The sequence below is a fragment of the Octodon degus genome, unplaced genomic scaffold (genome assembly GCF_000260255.1).
Source record: "Octodon degus isolate 3935 unplaced genomic scaffold, OctDeg1.0 scaffold00040, whole genome shotgun sequence".
NCBI classification, from domain to species: Eukaryota; Metazoa; Chordata; class Mammalia; order Rodentia; family Octodontidae; genus Octodon; species Octodon degus.
The window spans coordinates 11,253,211-11,271,700 of NW_004524616.1; the positions used below are offsets into that span (position 1 = coordinate 11,253,211).

General features: G+C 44.3%; 1 protein-coding gene across 1 annotated transcript in view; it reads right to left on the reverse strand.

Moving 5' to 3' along the window:
- The window catches only part of Lmnb1 (lamin B1), a 68,744-nt gene extending 67,444 nt beyond the window's left edge, over positions 1-1,300 (reverse strand). Inside the window, exon 1 of the mRNA XM_004631321.2 lies at positions 666-1,300. Within this exon, the coding sequence (XP_004631378.1) occupies positions 666-1,021 (356 nt within the window). The 5' untranslated portion in view covers positions 1,022-1,300. The remainder of the gene's footprint in view (positions 1-665) is intronic.
- Positions 1,301-18,490: the final 17,190 nt, after the last annotated feature.

An 18,490-nucleotide genomic window follows, 5' to 3' on the forward strand; every position in this document is an offset into this window, starting at 1 on the left:
GGGGGGGGGTGTGGAGGGTGGGGATAGCGCCCCGGGACGCCGCACCAGTCCCCGCATACCTCCAGGAGGGAAGTCAACGAAGCAAGGAAACCCAACCCCGCGGGCGGGCGGGCGGGCGGCGGAGCTCAGGCCCCGCCCTTCCCGCTCGGCCCGAAGCAGGCGCAGACGATCGCAAAATGTCACAGGGCCAGGGCCCAGCGCGCCAAAGCAGGGCCCACCCCCGGGAGACGCGGACGCTGGGCTGGGCCCTCCCCTTCCTCCGCGCGGCTCATTCATTCTCCAGGCGGGCAGTGCGTCCTCCCTGCCGAGGCCCCGCAGCCCCCCAGATGCTTTGTCTCCGGCGCCGGAAACGGGGCGCGCACGCGAGCGCGCGCGCGAGCGCGGCTCCAGGCACCTGGGCCTGCCAGCCGCCCGCGCGGGGGACGCCTGGATGCTGGGGTCCGGTGTCCCCCTCGTGTCCCCCGCCGCTGCCCAGGCACGCACTGCGCGCAAACCTCCAGGGCGCGGAGATGGGTACGATGCCCCACCAGATTCCCAGCTCGCGCCGCGGGCGACCCCGGCCCGAGAAGCACGCGATTTTCCCTCCGGGAGCCTCCGCCTGTCCGAGGGGCGCGGCCCCGCTGCCCGCCCGCAGGTCCCGGGTCGGCCGCCCGGCCCGCACTCACTTCAGGAGCAGCTGGTCGTGCTCGGCCTTGCACTTGCCCAGCTCGATCTGCAGCTTGGCGCGCTCGCGGGCCGTGTCGTCGAGCGCCCGGCGCGCGTCGGCCAGCTCCGTCTCGTAGAGCGCCTTGAGCCCGGTGAGCTCGCGGCCGCGCACCTCCTCGCGCTCCGTCACCTGCAGCTGCAGCGCGCTGTTCTCCGTCTCCAGGCTGCGCACCTTGTCGATGTACACGGCCAGCCGGTCGTTGAGCTCGCGCAGCTCCTCCTTCTCCTGCAGCCGCGACAGCCGCGTGGGGCTCAGCGGCGTGGCGGGGCCGGCGCGGCTGCCCGTCCGCGGCTGCACGGGGGTCGCGGTCGCCATGGCGGCGGCGGAGGCCGGCTTGGCAGGAACAGCACCTGGTGGCGGCAGGCACTGGAAGGGCTGCAGATCCGGCGATCGCTCCTACGGTGCCCGCTGAGAAAGCACGCGCACTCTCACAGACACGCGAGCGCGCGCGCGGGAAAGACGGAGCGAGGGGACGGGCAGGCCGAGCCGGTCAGCGCAGACGCCGCGACTCCCGCCCGCAGCACTTTGTTTCCTCTCTAGCTGCGCTGAGAGGTGCGGAGCGACGGGCGGAGAGGCGGAGGGGCTGGAGGCGCACCGCGGGGGGCGGAGGCGGCGCGGGCTGGGCACTACGCTCCCCAACATGGCGGGGGCACGTGACCATCGCCGGCCAATGGAGCACTGGCAGTGCTCTCCGGCGACTCCGGAGCCGGGCCAGTAAATTCAAACTGGAGCCCTCAGGCAACCGTCGGCCCGCGCGCTGTGCTGGGCGTGGCCGGGCCGCACAGGGGGCGGGGTGGGGCGCGCCAGTCCAAAAGCTCTGGGCCCCGCGCCCGCCGGGCCTCCCGTCACCCACCGCGAGCGTGGGGGCGGGGCCTGCGGGTGGCGGGAAACCCGGGAGGCTTCCGGGGCGGGGTCACACCGCCTTCCTCGCTCGCAGCTAGGTCAAATTCAAACGTAAACGTCCCGAACGGCCGGCTGCGGTGCAGAGCGAGGAGCTCGCAGCGGGCCTGCCCCCCCTCAACCTCGGCTGGCCCCGCGGGGGGCTGGCGGGGTGACTGGCTGCCGCGTCCTGGCTCGGAGCCGACCTTGGCTTACCGTCGGGTCCCGAGCCGCGCGCCGGGGCACCTCTGGGCGTCGGAACCGCCGATCCTTTTCCCCGGAAAAGTCAAAGCCCCGAGGTTAAGTCCTTCGCCACCGGCGCCTGTGGGCCGCCCTGATAGCGTTTGTTTCTTAACAGTGTTAAGGTTTTGCAAATCAGAAATAGCTCGCACAGCATCTGATAACCACGACGTTTACATAACACAAGCCCTGCCTTGATTCATTAAAATAAGATCCAAAACATCTGAACTTAGAGAAACAACTTTTTGCCTTGAAGGATTTACTAGAAAATTTATTAATCTTTATGAAAAAAGTTATACTTCTAGGTTAAGGTTTGTTGGGTCTATACCTGTAACTTGGCTTGTTGGTCCTCACAATACCCTGAGGTTGAGAACTGGACTGTTTCTATTTCAAAAAATTATCCACTGTAACATATATTGTGTATGTTTGTATTGTCTTTGACCTTTTTTTTTTTTTTTTTTTCTTGAGGTACCGGGGATCAAACTCGGGGACCTTGAGCTTGCCAGGCAAGTACTTATTCCACTGAGCTATCTCCTTGGCTTAATTCTGATTTTGTTCTTGTTTTTGCTTTTACTCTTCAAAGTTAATTTAAAAAATTTATGGCATTTGGCCTGCTTGTGGTGTTTGGTGCATACCTGTAATCCCTGCAATCGGGAGGCTGAGGCAGGGAGATCACCACGAGCTTAAGGCCAGCCTGCGTCCACTACATAGTGAGACCCTGTCTCAAAAGCTTAAAAAAAAAATTACACCATTTGTAGGTGAACTTTCTTTAACCCTGTCCCGCAGGGGAAAGCACTGCATTTGAGCCTACAGTTTTAATGAACTCCAGGATCTGCTTATAACCTAGGCAACCACATTATAATGTATCAGAAGCACATCTGTAACGTAAATACAGCTTAGTCATTAACAACAGAAACGAGGACAGGATACTTTCGAAATATGAATAAAGTCATGTACATAGATTTAGTCAAGGGCCCCAGGCTGCATATTCATCCTCCATGTTGTATTTCGTCCTTACCAGTGGTTCTGTTTCTGACCTGTTACCTAAAAATGCCTCATTCCTTTCCGTGTTTGAGAATTACAGGAATTGAAAATTTTCAATTTTAAAGTTGAAATGCGGGTCGGGGAGATGGCTCAGTGGAATCAGTACTTCCCTGGCAAGTTCAAGGACCTGAGTTCAATCCCCGATTCCGCCAAAAAGGAAGGGCTGACCATTGTTCATAAAAAAAAATAAAATAAAAATTTCAAGACTGTATGCAGGGGCTGGGGAGATAGCTCAGTAGAATAAACACCTGCCTGGCAAGCGTAAGACCCTGAGTTCAATTCCTGGTACCGAGGTTAAAAAAAAAGACTATGCAAAGAGACTTGGGCCACAACCTGTTCTGCTCTTGATGATAACAGTTTTCTTTAGAGTCCCTCGATCTCAGATTATCCTATTAGCCTGTTATCAGAAACCATACCCCAGAGTCAAACTGTGAAGGATTTGCTATTGATAGCTGTATAATGTTGAGGGTTCCCCTTAGGAAGACAAGAATGAATCTTACCTTGAAGGAAGGTTGGTAAATGTTAAATAAAGCCTATAATCCCAATGCTGGGGAGGCTGAGACAGGAGGATCACTATGAGTCTGAACTGCCTAGTGAGTTTCTGTATCCAATAAATAAAGCATTAAAAAAAAGTTTTAAAAAGCCCATAATGTAGTATATTAATTAATGTGGATTATTTTGAATTTAAGCAAGCACATATACTTTTTTTTCCCCTTATTTTGTGATACTGGGAGTTGAACCCAGGATCTTCACATTGAGCTACATCCTCAGCCCTCATTTGTTCTTTGAGAGAGGGTCTCATTAATTGCTAAATTGTCTAGGCTGGGCCTCAACCTTGCATAATGCTGCATTTATAGGTGGGTACCACCAATCACATCAACTTAAACTATTGAGGCTCTAACTATGAATGGGCATTATCTTCTGCCTTTACATTGTAATTATTTCCTTGTTCAATAAAAATGCCATTGATAAGGTAGAAAAAAATGTTAAATAAAACACATGCAGTAAACTGGGCATGGTGGGGCATGCCTGTAATCCCAGCATTTGGAAGGCTAAGGCAGGAGGATCATTGCAAGTTGGAGACCAGCCTGGGCTACAAAGTGAACTCAAGGCCCACCTGAATTGCATAGTGAGACCCTGTCTCAAAAAGACCAAAAAAAAAAAAAAAAAGTAAAATATGTGCCATGTGTTAGACCTACGTATCACAGCTAAGTAGTACCTCTTACCAATATTCCAGGTCTCCAACCAAAAGCTTTGAAAAAGAATGGAAAACTTTTAGCTTAAACTTAAGCAATTGTGTGTAATTGGTAATTGGTCAGTTTCTTTATTAAATGTATTTTTACTATGTTTGCTTTTCCCACCCCCGTGTCTGGAAGATGGCCTATGTCAGTGGTGGTGAACCTGTGGCACACATGCTAGAGTAGGCTGTTGGCATCATTGAAAGCTCAAACATGTTCACTACCTGTGTATTTCTTCCATGTTCTTTTATACTATCTGTCCAACCCTCTTAATTCAAATCCTGAAATATCAACATGTCCAGTGTTTCTCCCAATGAGTAAGAAATAACAAATACTATGACATATTTTATTTACTAGCATAATCATGACTTCAGATATGGTAGCTTGCTATTCCTACATTCTTGTCATGGTACTTATCTTTATTATTGATTAGGTCATATATAGCCCCACCAAGCCTCAATATGCCATGACACTGTTTTGTTTTTTCATATTCTTCCTATAACGCACAACTTCTTCACTACATATAGACAAGTTACTTGCCATTTGCCCTACATTTTATACACCATTTGCATCTGGAACAGAAAACTATAACATAGAGAGCCGGGAGGAATGGGCCCATACTAGGGTGGAGATGAGTAGTAAAGAGAAGGATGCCAGTGTCTGAAAGCAACTAGTAATGCACTTTGTCCCACGGAGGTGAGTTACAGCTGGCAGATAGCTTGGGTATGCAGTGTAAACAGTGGAATAGCTACAGCCGAGGCACTAATGAACAAAGATTGCTGAACAGTATCTCTTCAATATGTATTGCTGAATGAATGAATGAATGAATGAATGAATGAATGAATGAATGAGGAAATAATTGAATCAATGGCTTTTTACTGAGTCAGGTTGTTTAAATGTGCTTTGCAAAATACCTTTTGAGGGCCGGGGAGATGGCTTAGTAGAATAAGCACTTGCCTGGCAAGCACAAGGACTTGAGTTCAATCTCTGGTTCTCAAAAAAAAACAAATTTGAGTTATAAAGCATTAGAATAAATCATGGTTCATTAAATTGATTGTCTGGATTCTCTTACAATTCTTATTTTCATTTTTGTTTTTAAAAAGCCTATGAGTTTTAAAGTATGGTATATTTATTATCTTTATTTTTTTATTATCTTTAATAGGACCGTTTTTTTTTATTTTTTTATTTTTTGGTTGACTCCACCTGCCCTGAGGGTGGGGCTGGCGTAGCGTGTGGTGCCAGGGATGGAACCATGGTCCCCTGCGCTACCTAAGTTTGCCTAAACAGGTGCTTTACACTGCTGAGCTCTCGCTGGCCCCAATAGAACTGTTTTAGAGTGTAACTTCTGCAAGTTTATATACTACTCAAAATAGTTTTCCAAATATTCTTAAGATCTACACCTGTGGCAGTAGTAGGGTTGGCAGAGCTATTTCCCTTTAACTCAGTAGTTCCATCTTCCTGATAGTGTATCACTTAGTCAAAAAAAGAAAGGAAAGGAAAACTTAGTCTTACATTTTAGCTTTATCCCTACTTTATGCCAAAATATAGTGATAGCACTACACACATTTTAAGAAAAATTTTTTGAAAGTATTGAAAACATTTCTAAATTTTAATTAGCATTTATGGGTCTGATTTTTAACCTTTTTGTTACTCTTACAAAGGTACACCCTTTCAGCCTACACCTCTGCCTTCACAGTAGTAAAAAATAACAAAGATTGGCTTCAAAGAGTAAGGGTTACAGACAATTTAGCTGTTTCTCGTAAGATCAAGATGGCTGTAGCTCAAAAGTTAGGAGCGTTCTTTTCGTGGCCATTCTTCACTAGGTCACTTTGTTATCCTGATGAATAATTCACTCCTGGTAAATAATAATTTATTAGCTTAATTATTCAGATGTAAAAGTATATTTCTTTCTAAAATATCTTCCTGGGCTGGTGAGATGGCTCAGAGGTCTAAAGCACCTACTTAGAACAAGCTTAGCAAAGCACAGGGACCGAGATTCAATCCCCCAGCACCACATGCCAGCCAGCCCCGCCCCCTGGTGGGCTGAGCTGGCCCCACACACACACACACACACATTAAAAAAAAAATAAAATATCTTCCTGACTAGTCTTTTATCTCTTATGTTGTCTGATGTGCCCCATAAGACTCCATCTTTTAGGTCAGTCTGAAAAGATAAACACATGCCCACCAGTCTGACCCCCAGGCAGGCTGAACTGGCCACAGAGTCTGGGCTTAGTGGTCCAAAACTTTAATCCCAGAGCTGGGGAGGCTAGAAATAGAAGAATCACTATGAGTCTGAGCTGCATAGTGAAGCTCTATAATAACCAAATACAAGGAGCAAGGGAGATGGCTCAGTGGAATAAGTGCTTCCCTGCCAAGCACAAGGGCCTGAGTTCAATCCCTGGTTCTGCAAAAAAAAAAAAAAAAAAAAAAAAGAAAGAAAAAGAAAAAAAACTAAAAAACCCAAATACATTTAAAAAAGAAAACAAAGAGGAGGATGGGCGTGGTGATGAACTCCTGTAATCCCAGCACTCAGGAGGCTAAGGCAGGAGGATCCCTTCGAGTTCAAGATCTGACTGGGTTACATAGTAAGACCCTACCTTTTTTTAAAAAAAAAAAAAGCAAAGAAGACAATAGCTGGATAGCTGGAATAGTAAATAAAATAATAAAAGTTCAAGCAGATAGCAGTATATTCTTCCCCTTTCACAACTTTGGGGTGCCATTCCTTCTAGGACAGCCTCATCAGACCAGTGTAAAAGACACTAATCATAGCTCTTAAGATTAATTACAAGGTGTGACAGATTTGAAATAAAGATAATGTAGCTAAACCAGTCCCTGCCATCTCATCATCTTTCCATCCCCACCACCCTAGCCCTAGTAAAAACCCACTGGCTGGAGAAAGGAAGAGTTTATAGTCAGATATATTGTGAGGCTTGCTCCTTTGTCATGCATCTAGACCCAGGTGAAGTTGGAAGTGAAAGCTTCAAAAGTTGAGATGTCTCAGGCCTCACAAAAGAGTTATCTGTTACTTCCATCCTGAGGTAGCAGAGTACAATCTAAGAGTAGCTTTCTCTAAAACTGTGATAAAACATAGCCTCAAGAAAGTAATAGCAGGGGCTGGGGAGATAGCTCAATAGGATAAGCACTTGCCTGGCAAGAGCAAGGGCCTAAGTTCAATTCCTAGTTCTGCAAAAAAAAAAAAAAAAAAAAAAAGTAATAGCAAAATGATAAGAGGAGCAGAGTGTGGAAAAACCTAGCTTTCTCCATAAAGTGAATGGATCATAGAACAGAAGACCTCTGCAGAGCAAGAGAGATGTGGAGCAACTTTCAGACTTCAGCTGCAACATCTTTTCCTGGCTCTCTCACCTGCCAGTTTAGCCTGCAGATTCTGGGAACTTAGCATGCCTTCCCTAGGGCCATATGAATGGTATGGTGGGGTGAAGGCCAAAATGACTTACAGCAACAGGGAAGAGCCAGGTTGACCTGGGAGTAATGGTCACCAGAGACATGGCAGAACTCTGGACAACTCGGCAGAACATACCTGAGAATGATGGCAGGTCATGTCTAGAGAAAGCCAAGTCAGAATGGAGACAAATCAAGACAGAAACACATTAAAGTGAAAAATATCACTGAACTTGGAATCACTTTAAGCAGGCAAGGCAGGAAGAGTGAGAAATATGAGGGGTACTGAACTTGAGCAGGACTGTCTCAGTTACTTTCTCATCACCCTGGTACTAAAAACTCTTAGTTACATCCTCATTGCTCTGACACAATAAGGAAAGGTGTATTTTGGCTCACAGTTTGCAGAGATTTGAATTGCTCATAGGCTCGCTCCAAGGCCAGGCAGTGTGGCGGCATGGCATGGCATGGCAGGCACAAAGCAGCGAGCCAACAAAGCAGGATGAGGCATGGAGATCCATGTGTCCTTCTTCCAGGCCATGCCCACAGGACCCACCTTCCATTCAGGCTTCTGCCTCCCAACATGACACCCATTCTCAATAAAATTATGGGAAAAAAAAAAAAGATTTTAAGTACAAGGGAAGAAAAAAAAAAAAAAAAAACCATGACACCCAACTGTGAACTAATGCAATGGCTTCACCCACGGCCTCACACCCCTGATCCAAAGACCCCCACCTATGGGCACACGAGACTTTGGAAGGACATCTAGATACAAGCCATCATAATGACCAGGCTAGTGCATGCCACTGGGAGCTTACAAAGCAGTTTTGGATGCAGGACTTTTGAATCTGGACTACGGACTTAGTCCTAACGTCAGCATAGTCATCCACTTCTCTTCACACTGCTTTTTTCCTTGTGTAGTTCGCTTCTGGACATGCCTCACAGAAGTTCTCCAAGCAGCACAACTGTATAACAAACCTCAGGAAACTGATTTGCCCACCTGGGCCACGTGTCCTGCCCTAAACCAATTGCTGTGTCCAGAGCCACACATAGGCTAAATGTCACCCCGCTGACAAGCAAGGGCAGGAGAAAGTCAGTACACTACATGGAATTTCCCTAAAACTGAGGAGCTCATCCTGCAACAGAAGAAAAGTATGCCAGACGAATGGACACCATACACGTCATTACAGCCTGGGTGCAATAAGAACATGATCAGCTGAGTATAGTGATACATACTGGTAATCGCAGCATTCTGGGAAGCTGAGAGGTAGGATGGAAAGATCCAGCTCAGGGCTGGCAAATCCTCATTTATTGAGATCTGTTTCAAAAAAAAAAAAAAAGGCTGGGGATGTAGCTCAGTTCAAATGCTCGGGACTGAGCGGGGGAAGGGGAGAAAAAAGAAAACATGACCAAAGTATGACTTTGTGAATCATGCAGTTTATTATATGCAAAGAAAAATTTTCTTAGGTTCACAAAACTTAATGCAGGGGAGAACAACATGAACAAACTTCATTTGACAGACAAAGTGCCATACACAGCAAATTAGTCCTCACTCTCAGAGCTATGCAGGTGCTTGGAATCATTTCAAAGCTACATAACACACCACCCAACCTTTTAGAATTTAGTTGAGAAAATTCAACTAAATCCAAAAAATTTCCAGCAATCTGAGTATGGGGGAAAATATCCCAAGGATTGGGATATTTAAAAAGTCATATTCGCATGCTCATCCCTAACGCGTGCATTTATTCCACCAACATTTGTTAAACATTTATTTACTCTGTGACAAGCAAGGAAAGCTGAGTTTAATGATCCCCGCTTTAAGAAGCTCAGGACTTTGGTTATGAACAAGTGAGCCACGTCTAAGTACATTATGCCCCCCAGAGCCAAAGACTGAGAGGAGAGAGGCAGGCACTGAGGAATACGCAGGGCTGGCAGGCTCTGGCAGGGAAGAGGGAGCAGGAAGGGCAGTTCCTAAGCAGGGTCTCTGCATAAGAATGTCAGCCTCAGGGGACTGGCTAATGGCTGCGAAAGCTGTGGAGCCCTGGAAAGGCAGCCCCAGAGGGGCAGAATCCCTAATCTTGTGCTGCACTTACCACACAAGATGTGCTTTTTTTTTTTTTTTTTTTTTTTTTTTGTGGAACCGGGGATTGAACTCAGGCCTTTGCACTTGCCAGGGAAGCGCTTATTCCACTGAGCCATCTCCCCAGCCCCAAGACGTGCTTTATACTAGGAATTAACAAAGTGGGAAAGGAAGTCCATTCTACTCAATTTTTAGGGGAGATTTATTTTTTGGTTTTGTTGCGGAGGACTGAACCCAGGGCTTACAGCTTGCCAGGCAAGCATTTTACCACTGAGCCAAATCCCCAGCCCCTACTCAACTTTCTTAACATTTGGCCTGGCTTATGTTAAAAAAAAAAAAAGCAGAAATTACTGTATAATTAAAACAAGTAAATTACTTCAACTGTATAATAAAACAAGTTATGTGTTGACTAAAACAAGACAAAAAATAGAAAACAGATTAAATTGAATTGCACTTTGACACTGAAATGGAGAAAGATTATTTCCATGATGTGAACTACAAGAATCAGTTTTTTTCAGGTAAAGGATTATTGCATAAAGTGAGATTGAGTGTATTTTGTATGAAATATTTGTATTTGTATGTATTGACTATATTATGTATGTTGGAAAGTGGGAAAAATTATCTAGAATATTTTTGGGCTTTACTGTTACCAAAAATATTCTTTTTGTGTTTGTGTGCAGTACCAGGGATTGAACGCAGGACCTTGCACTTGCGAGGCAGGTGCTTAAGTTGTTAAACTATATCCCCAGCCCAAATATTCTATTAATATCTCTAAAAAGAAATATTATGGAAAAGTAAATAGGAACCTATCTGATTTATATATTGAGAGGAAAAAAGAAACAAATGTTCATATATTGTCGACAAGAATATAAAATAGAACAACTACTGCAGAAAATTGACAGTTCCTTACAAAGTTTAAAACGTGCCCAACTTGGAGGGCCTGCCCATTAGCTCAGTTGTTTAAGTGCTTACTTAAGCAAAGCAGGCAGGCTCAGGTTTCTGTGGTTTGATCCCCAGATCCTCATGCCTTGCCAGACCTGCCCTTAAGGCTTCCTGAGCCAGCCCCCCCCAAAAAAAAATAGTAATAATAAAATAAAATGTACCCAACTATAGTCCAGGAGTTCCATGTCTAACATACTGAAATCATATGTCAACCAAAAGATCTGTGCAAAGCCAAACATTATAACACTCATCTGTAATCCCAGCAGTCTGGGATGGAAGATGACAAGGTCCAGGCTAACCTAAGCAATTGAGTGACTTATTGTTGTATAAGCCCTACTCAGCAATTACAAAAAAGAATGAGCTGCAGATACATGCAACAACATAGACATCTCACAAATACCATGTCGAACAATACAAGGTAGGCAAGAAAAAGTTCATATCATATCATTCACTTACATAAAGTTCAAGAGAAGTACAGCTAATTTATATATCATAATTAATGAGCAGAAAATGGTTGTTTAGCTGTGCAGGGTGGTGCACACCTGCAATCTCAGCACCCTAGAGGCTGAGGAAAGAGGAGTGCCATGAGTTCAAGACCAGCTTTGGCTACATAGTGAGTTGAAGGCCAGCCTGAACTATATAGTGAGGTGAGAACTGACTGGAAGGTGGCATGAAGCAACTTTATGAGTGAGAAATGGTCCACATCCTGAGGGGGAGGGCTGGGAATGTGCCTCAGTGGTAGAGTGTTTGCCTAGCATGCACAGAACTCTTCACTCAGTCCTTAGGACCATGAAATAAATAAATTACACATTTTTTTTTTTTTTACTAGGGACATGGAAAACATGAATACATAGTTAGCAAAACATTACTTGTATATTTAAGATCTATGCTTTCTCCTATACATAAATTTTGCCATGATATGTTTATTTATTGATTATGAGCAGAATATATTTATTGAGAGAAAGAAAGCTCCTGTCCAAGAGAGGGACAGGAGGGGGGCCTGAGCAGGTAGTTCCCCCGGAAGCTGTCTCTTCCAGGGACTTTTATAGTGTAAAACCATGTGAAGCTAAGGTGGAGAGAATGGGAACTCGCTTAGGTGGGCAGGAGGTGGGACAAAACTATGGTCAACCAATGGGATTACATATGGGACAGGGTCTTTTCCTGTTGGGGGTTGGAATGTGGGACAGGATCTCTTTCTGTTGAGGGTTGGGCTAGTGACTCACTTGGGTCTTTCCAGGTGATTGATACCTATTTAGAATACCACTCCCAGGTGCTACTCTTTTAGCATTTGTTTGGCCTTTAGGTCTTTAGGTCTGGTTCACAGCAGGAGCATCCACCCCTCCCACAGTTGTAAGGTATCTCATCTTCTGTGTTGTCTCCTTCGAGGGCCTGGCCCTGTCTGACTGCCTATATTTTTATCTAACTTGGCTGCCTGCAATATTCCCCCCTCTGAAGAAGTAACCTGAACTGCCGTGAAGGGAAATATGGGCGAAGACCGCTCTGGCTTCTTCACGCTGAAATGGGTCGTAGTTGTTGACTGGCAGTCAGATCATGATATGTTTAAATATAGCATTGTTTCGCCTTGTGGGAGACATGGAGAGGGTAAATAAGGAGCAAATGGATGACAGATACTGGGAAGTAGGAAGACAATTTTCAAATGGGAAGCAGAACAAGGGGAGGAGAGGGAAAAGGAAAAGGGAAAAAAGAATTCAAGGGGAAAAATGGAAACTAGATTTTTATAAATGGGGAGGGGAAGAACAGTTGAAGGGAGAGGAGCAGAATGAGAAAAAAGAAAAACCAAGACATATTACGTACAAATTCCCTATAATGAATGTGATCATTATGTGTATCAAAGTATGACAGTGAAGTTAATTTTTTTTAAGAATTTGCCATAATGAAAAGTAAAAATATACTCTGGTCTCTTGTCTATGTATACTATATTTTAAATTTATTTATTTGTCCTTTTAAAAATTTCTAAAAATTATTTATTTATTTATTATTTATTTTGCGGTACAGGGGATTGAACTCAGGACCTTGAGCTTGCTAGACAAATATTTATTTATTTGGTGCAGGGTCTCACTACACAGCTTGGACTCATAGTAATCCTCCTGTCTCAGCCTCCCCAGAGCTGGGATTACAGGGCATGTGCCACCACACTGGTTTTTGTGGCTGGCTCAGCACAGGACAAGCATGGCAGGCTGTACCAAGTATCAAACCCAAGTCCCTTTTACTTGCCAGGCAGGTTCTTAGACCACTGAGCTATTTCCCCAACCCTTATTTGTCTTTTGAGATAAGGTCTTGCTATGCAGATTAAGCTGGCCTTGAACTTACTTTGTAGCCTTGGCTGGGCTCCAATTTGCAAGGATCTTCCTTCCAGGGCCTCCCAGGTGCTGGGATTATAGCCTTGGCCACCTTGCCTGTGGCATGTACTCTGCTTTAAACCTTGCACTTTGAAGCTTACCTATATGTATGTATGTATGTATGTATGTATGTATGTATTTGCAGTACCAAGGGTTGAATCCATTGCTGTCACACTACATACATCTCCAGCCCTTTTTTTTTTTTTTTTTGAAACAGGGTCTCACTAAATTGCTAAATTTGATTGACTGATTGTAAGGAGATGATGACTGCCACCGTATGTATTGTTTGCATGCTTATTTTTCTGTTTTTATTTTTCATGCTGTTATAAAACCTGTGACTTCTTTAGGAGACAAAAATTGTAAGCAACCAGATTTTTGTCAACGTCCACTATTAGATTTAAAAGATGCACTTGAAGCCAGGCATGGGGGCTCATGCATGTAATCCCAGCACTCTAGGAGGCTGAGGTGAGAGGAGTGCCTCCTGGAGCTTAGCTTGAGAAATTTAGCAACTTAGTGAGACCCTGTCTCAAAAAAATAAATATAGGGGCTGGAGAGATGGCTCAGTAGAATAACACTTGCCTGGCAAGCGCAAAGGCCTCAGTTCAATCCCCAGTTCCATCAAAATAAATAAATAAAACTTAAAAGAGGCTGGAGATTTAGTCCAGTGCAATGGCCCTGGGGCCAATCTCCAGTGTCACCTTACATATACACGCATACACGCAGGCACACATACATTCATGCATACATAAGTGGTGTATCTGAGTAATGAAATCAGTTGTTTTTTGGTTTTTTTATTTATTATTTATGTGTGTGTGTGTGTGTGTGTCCAGTTCAGCCCACCAGGGGGTGGGGCTGGCTGGCATGTGGTGCTGGGGGATTGAACCATGGTCCCTGTGCTTGCCAAGCTTGTTCTAAGTAGGTGCTTTAGACCACTGAGCCATCCCACCAGCCCCTGAAATCAGTTGTTAAGAGGCAGGTGTGGTGGTATATGCCTGTTACCCCAGGACTCGAGGGCTTTAGGTAGAAGGAAATAAGAAGTGAAACAGGGGACCTGGAGAGGGCTGCTCTCATAGTATAAGAACATTCTAATCTGAATATCAACATTATGAAATGAGAATGTATAGAACAAAAGGAATCTAAAATAATAATTTTGGGGGCTGGGGAGATGGCTCAGTAGAACAAGCGCTTGCCTGCCAAGCGCAAGAGCCTGAGTTCAATCCCTGGTTCCGACAAAAAATAAAATAAAATAATAATTTTTACCTATGACATTCTTTATTATATTTTTATTTACACAGCTTCTTGGGCAGAGAGAATTTATAAAAGCTACGATTCTCAATTGGAAGGTGTGAAGAAAGACACACAGCACCCTAAGCCCAAAGAGCTTTCTCAGATATGGGGGGTATACAGATGAGACTTGGAGGTTTATCAAAAGATTCTGGGACGAGTGCTAGAGAGGTAGCTCAGTGGTAGTGCACTTACCTTGGATGCACAAGGTCCTGGCTCAATACCAGAACCCAGAAAAGAAGCCACTCACAGGAGGCTAGGTTATGAGACACGGTTGTGAGGACACAGGAAATACAGGATGGAGCTGCTGTTCCTGCTCTCCCTGGGACTCCTGAGTGGCACTGAGACATCCGCTAGGACTTGGTCCTACACCAAAAGTAACTCCACAGCTCAGACAACCCACCATGACAGCCAACACTGTGCAAAAGTGCCACCAGTGTAGCATTCACTGTAAAAAATCATTTTCAGAAACATTTTGTCATTTAAAGGAAATGGGTTTCAGTTCTCTAATCTTAACTTCTTAGTTTCTATCACTTACTATACTTCCTTTAAAGAATTTCACTTGGGTTGACTGTAAAGTGAGGGATAGAGAAATAAGATCTCAATTGTCATAGGGAAAAAGGAAGTCACAGAGTCACAGGGGTTATGTGTGGCATTTTTATTTTAAAAAGTAACGTGAAGCAAATAGATTTGCTTTGGCCAGACATCTGTGTAGCTATTACAAAAAGCAGGAGGTTTATTTTTCGAAGACACAACATTTAAATCTAAATTTTCACTTAGGAAGAGAAAAATAAACCTATGCTTTCTGCCTGATGACCAGACCAACCACTTCTGCCTGCTGGACAGAGAGAGGAGTATGAGGGGTCCTGCCATCTGCTTGCCCCAGCTCCTAGTGAGACAGGGAGGCACCCTCGCCCCACCCCACCCTCCACTCAGGGCCTCCGCCATCTGGCTGCCCACCCTTCCCCACCCACAGCAGCTTCTGCTGTTTCCTCAGCCTAGAAGAGAGCAGAGACATTGGTCCTTCTAGAAAAAGATAAGAACAGGCTCCAGCCACACAAAGGAGCCAGGAACTTTTAAAGTTTGAAAGGAAATTACACATTACCTCCAGCAATGTTCACCCTTACATTGATCCGTGTTATCTGACCTAAAACATTTTTTCTTCTTTAGCCACAAAAATTGGTAGGTCTGGAGTCCAATGTATTATGTAACTGACAGTTGTCTAATGATACCCAATTCCTAAAGTGAATCCCTTTCAACAGCTTAATTTAGAGCATGAGGGGCAGAAGTGGGATATAAAATCATTCAGTAATTGTAGTTTATTTCACCACGAAGTCACAGGACATGGTGAGAGGGTACACTGCACATGAAGCAGCTCTTTGAATGCCATTACCATTGAAATGGTTCAGAGTAAATAGGGCATCGGCAGAGCAGGCCAAAACTGGAGATTGTATAAAAATAAATACTGAACTTCTAACAACAAATACAGACTAGCTAATAGCAGACAAAGAATGTGATTCTCCTATGTGTCTGAAAAATAATGGGCTCTGCTTAAACTGAGCTTTGTCTCACTAACAAAAATCCTGTTAACCTAGAGATTTTGGTGGGGTTTTTGTTGTTGTTGTTTTGTTTTGTTTTGTTTTGTTTTGTTTTGTTTTGTTTTGTTTTGTTTGGCAGAACCAAGGATTGAATTTAGGCCCTTGCACTTGCCAGGGAAGCACTTATTCCACTGAGCCATCTCCCCGGCCTCAAGATTTTGTTTTGTAAAAAACTTGTACTTCTTTTTTATTCTTATTTCTTTCTTTTACTTTTTCTACTTTGTAATTCAAGCTATGCACCTATTTTTTTTTTTAACAGTTTAAAAGACACAGGCAATAGAACACATATTTTGGAAATTACAGAACAATAACTATTGGCTCAGAATGGAAATCTAATTAGAAACCTGAAGACAAACTGTGATCAATAATCTTACTATGGGGCCGGGGAGATAGCTCAGTTGAATAAGCGCTTGCCTGACAAGTGCAAGGGCCTGAGTCTAATCCCTGGTTCTGAAAAAAAAAAAAAAAATACTATGGAATGACTGAACTCCTTCCTTATGTTCAAATTGCAGCAATGTAACCTTGGAAAACAGTCACACAGTTATTTTTGTTGTTCTTTTGGTTTGGTTTTTTTGTTGTTCGTGGTGGTTTTTTTGCAGAACCAGGGATTGAACTCAGGCCTTTGCACTTGCCAGGCAAGCGCTTATTCTACTAAGCCATCTCCCTGGACCCAGTCATGCAGTTTTGATGTTAGAAGTTTTACTTTACTATAAGAAATTGTGGGGCTGGGGAGATAGCTCAGTAGAATAAGTGCTTACTTGGCAAGCACAAGGTCCTGTGTTCAATCCCCAGTACCACAAAAAGAAAGAAGAAAGAAAGAAAGAAAGAAAGAATGAATGAATTTTCCACATGTACCTTTTAATTTTAATAATGAAAGGAAAGGGAGGACAACAAAGTTTAGCTTGAAATATTTTTCTACTTTTTTTTTTTTTTTTTTTTGGTGGAACCAGGGATTGAACTCAGACCCTTGAGCTTGCCAGGGAAGCGCTTATTCTACTGAGCCGTCTCCCTGGCCCCTATTTTTCTATTTTTGATGCAATAAAGTTAAGACCCTGGTCTGTACAGAATGTGAGATGTTTCCTACCCACAGGCGACATCGATAGCGTTGGGTTTTGCTCTCCCTCTGAACTGTGTTCCCACATGTAGGCAACTGCTTGCCAAATGAGTCTTAGCAAGCACCTGCGTCAGCCCTATCCTGCCAGCCCCATTCTAGATGCTAAAGCCCCAGTTGCTCATTTCTTCAACAGCACTAGTTTCTGGCCTGCTTCAGATTTTCTTTTCTTTTTTTTTTTTTTTTGTACAGAATCTTGCTATGCAGCTAGGACTCATAGTGATCCTCCTGTCTCAGCCTCCCCAGTGCTGGGACTATAGGGGTGCTCTGGGCTGGCATGGTGTGCTTGGGGTTCTGGGGCAGCAAGTCTTGTGAATTGAACCCAGGTGCTTGTGTTTGCCAGGTGGGAGCTTAGAGCACTAAGCTATCTTCTCAGCCCCTGCTCCAGATTTTGACTTGGAAGCCAGGAGTCCAAAGCAAAGAAAGAGTGGTGAGTCTACTCTGGTATCAGAGCCCAGCTTCAAAAGGCAGTGGGAGGAGAGGTGCCTTTCTCTGTGCAGTGCTGGTTGGAATGGCAGCCGTCGTCCACTTGGTGTGGGCCAGCAATGACTCCTGAGTGTGCTCTGGAACCCCAATATGCAGTTTCCTTTGACATTGGACCTCTCACTTTCCCAGGCTTCTGTGAGCTACCTAGTATGTTTTCCATATTTTCCTTTTCTGCTTAAACTTGAACCACTTTCTACTTCCTGTAACAAATCACCCTAAGGGACACATAGCCTCTGAAATGACTTAGAACTAAGAGAGGAGTCAGACCGGAAGCACAGTAGGCTGTGTAATATTTATAAAGATATCAAGTTGAAGATAATTAATGGAAAGGTATGCACATATATTACTTTCCTTACTGTGAAGGGACCAGTAGCTTTCACTGATTGTTGGGGAACCTTTTCCCACAACTCTGGTGTGAAACGCACACCTGATATCTGAAGGCCTCTGGTCTTCTTGGTGCCATTTCCTTTGCCCCTGAGATCACCCGAGAGAGACTCTAGCAGGCCAGCCTTTGGGCTATGCAAGAGCAGAGAAGAATGCAGATTGCAGATGCTGCCAGGTTCATCAGCGAGCAGCTCCAGTTCAGACACCAGGAGAATCACAGGCAGACAATGTCAAACTTGCACACAAAACTCTTTTAGGATAAACCTAGTTATATATGTTCTAAATGTTTCCTTTAGTTGTTAGAAAAGTTAGGAAATAGTGGTGATGGTTGTACAACATTGTGAGTGTAATGAATGCAACTGAATCTCACACTTATTTGTCACCCTCTAAAACCATTGAAATTAAAAAAAAAACATTGAAATAAACATGATAGGGAGGTAGACTTAATGTTATGTGAATTATATCTCAACAAAACTATCAAAAATGTTCTGTGTCAAGACATTTTTAGGTATGCCTAAAATGTTTGATATGTAGACAGATAGTGAGATTAAGTTTAACAGCCTAAGTTGTATGGTAATAACAATAAGCTTGTCTTCTGGATGGTTAACAACCTAAGTTTGCAGACCAAAATTAGATGAAAAGGAGGGATGCAAGGAAAGCCTACATTTTGGCCCTAGCCTTCTAAGGTCAATTAAGACTCAGGACATATGAGAACTTGTAATGTAACGTCATGTAACTC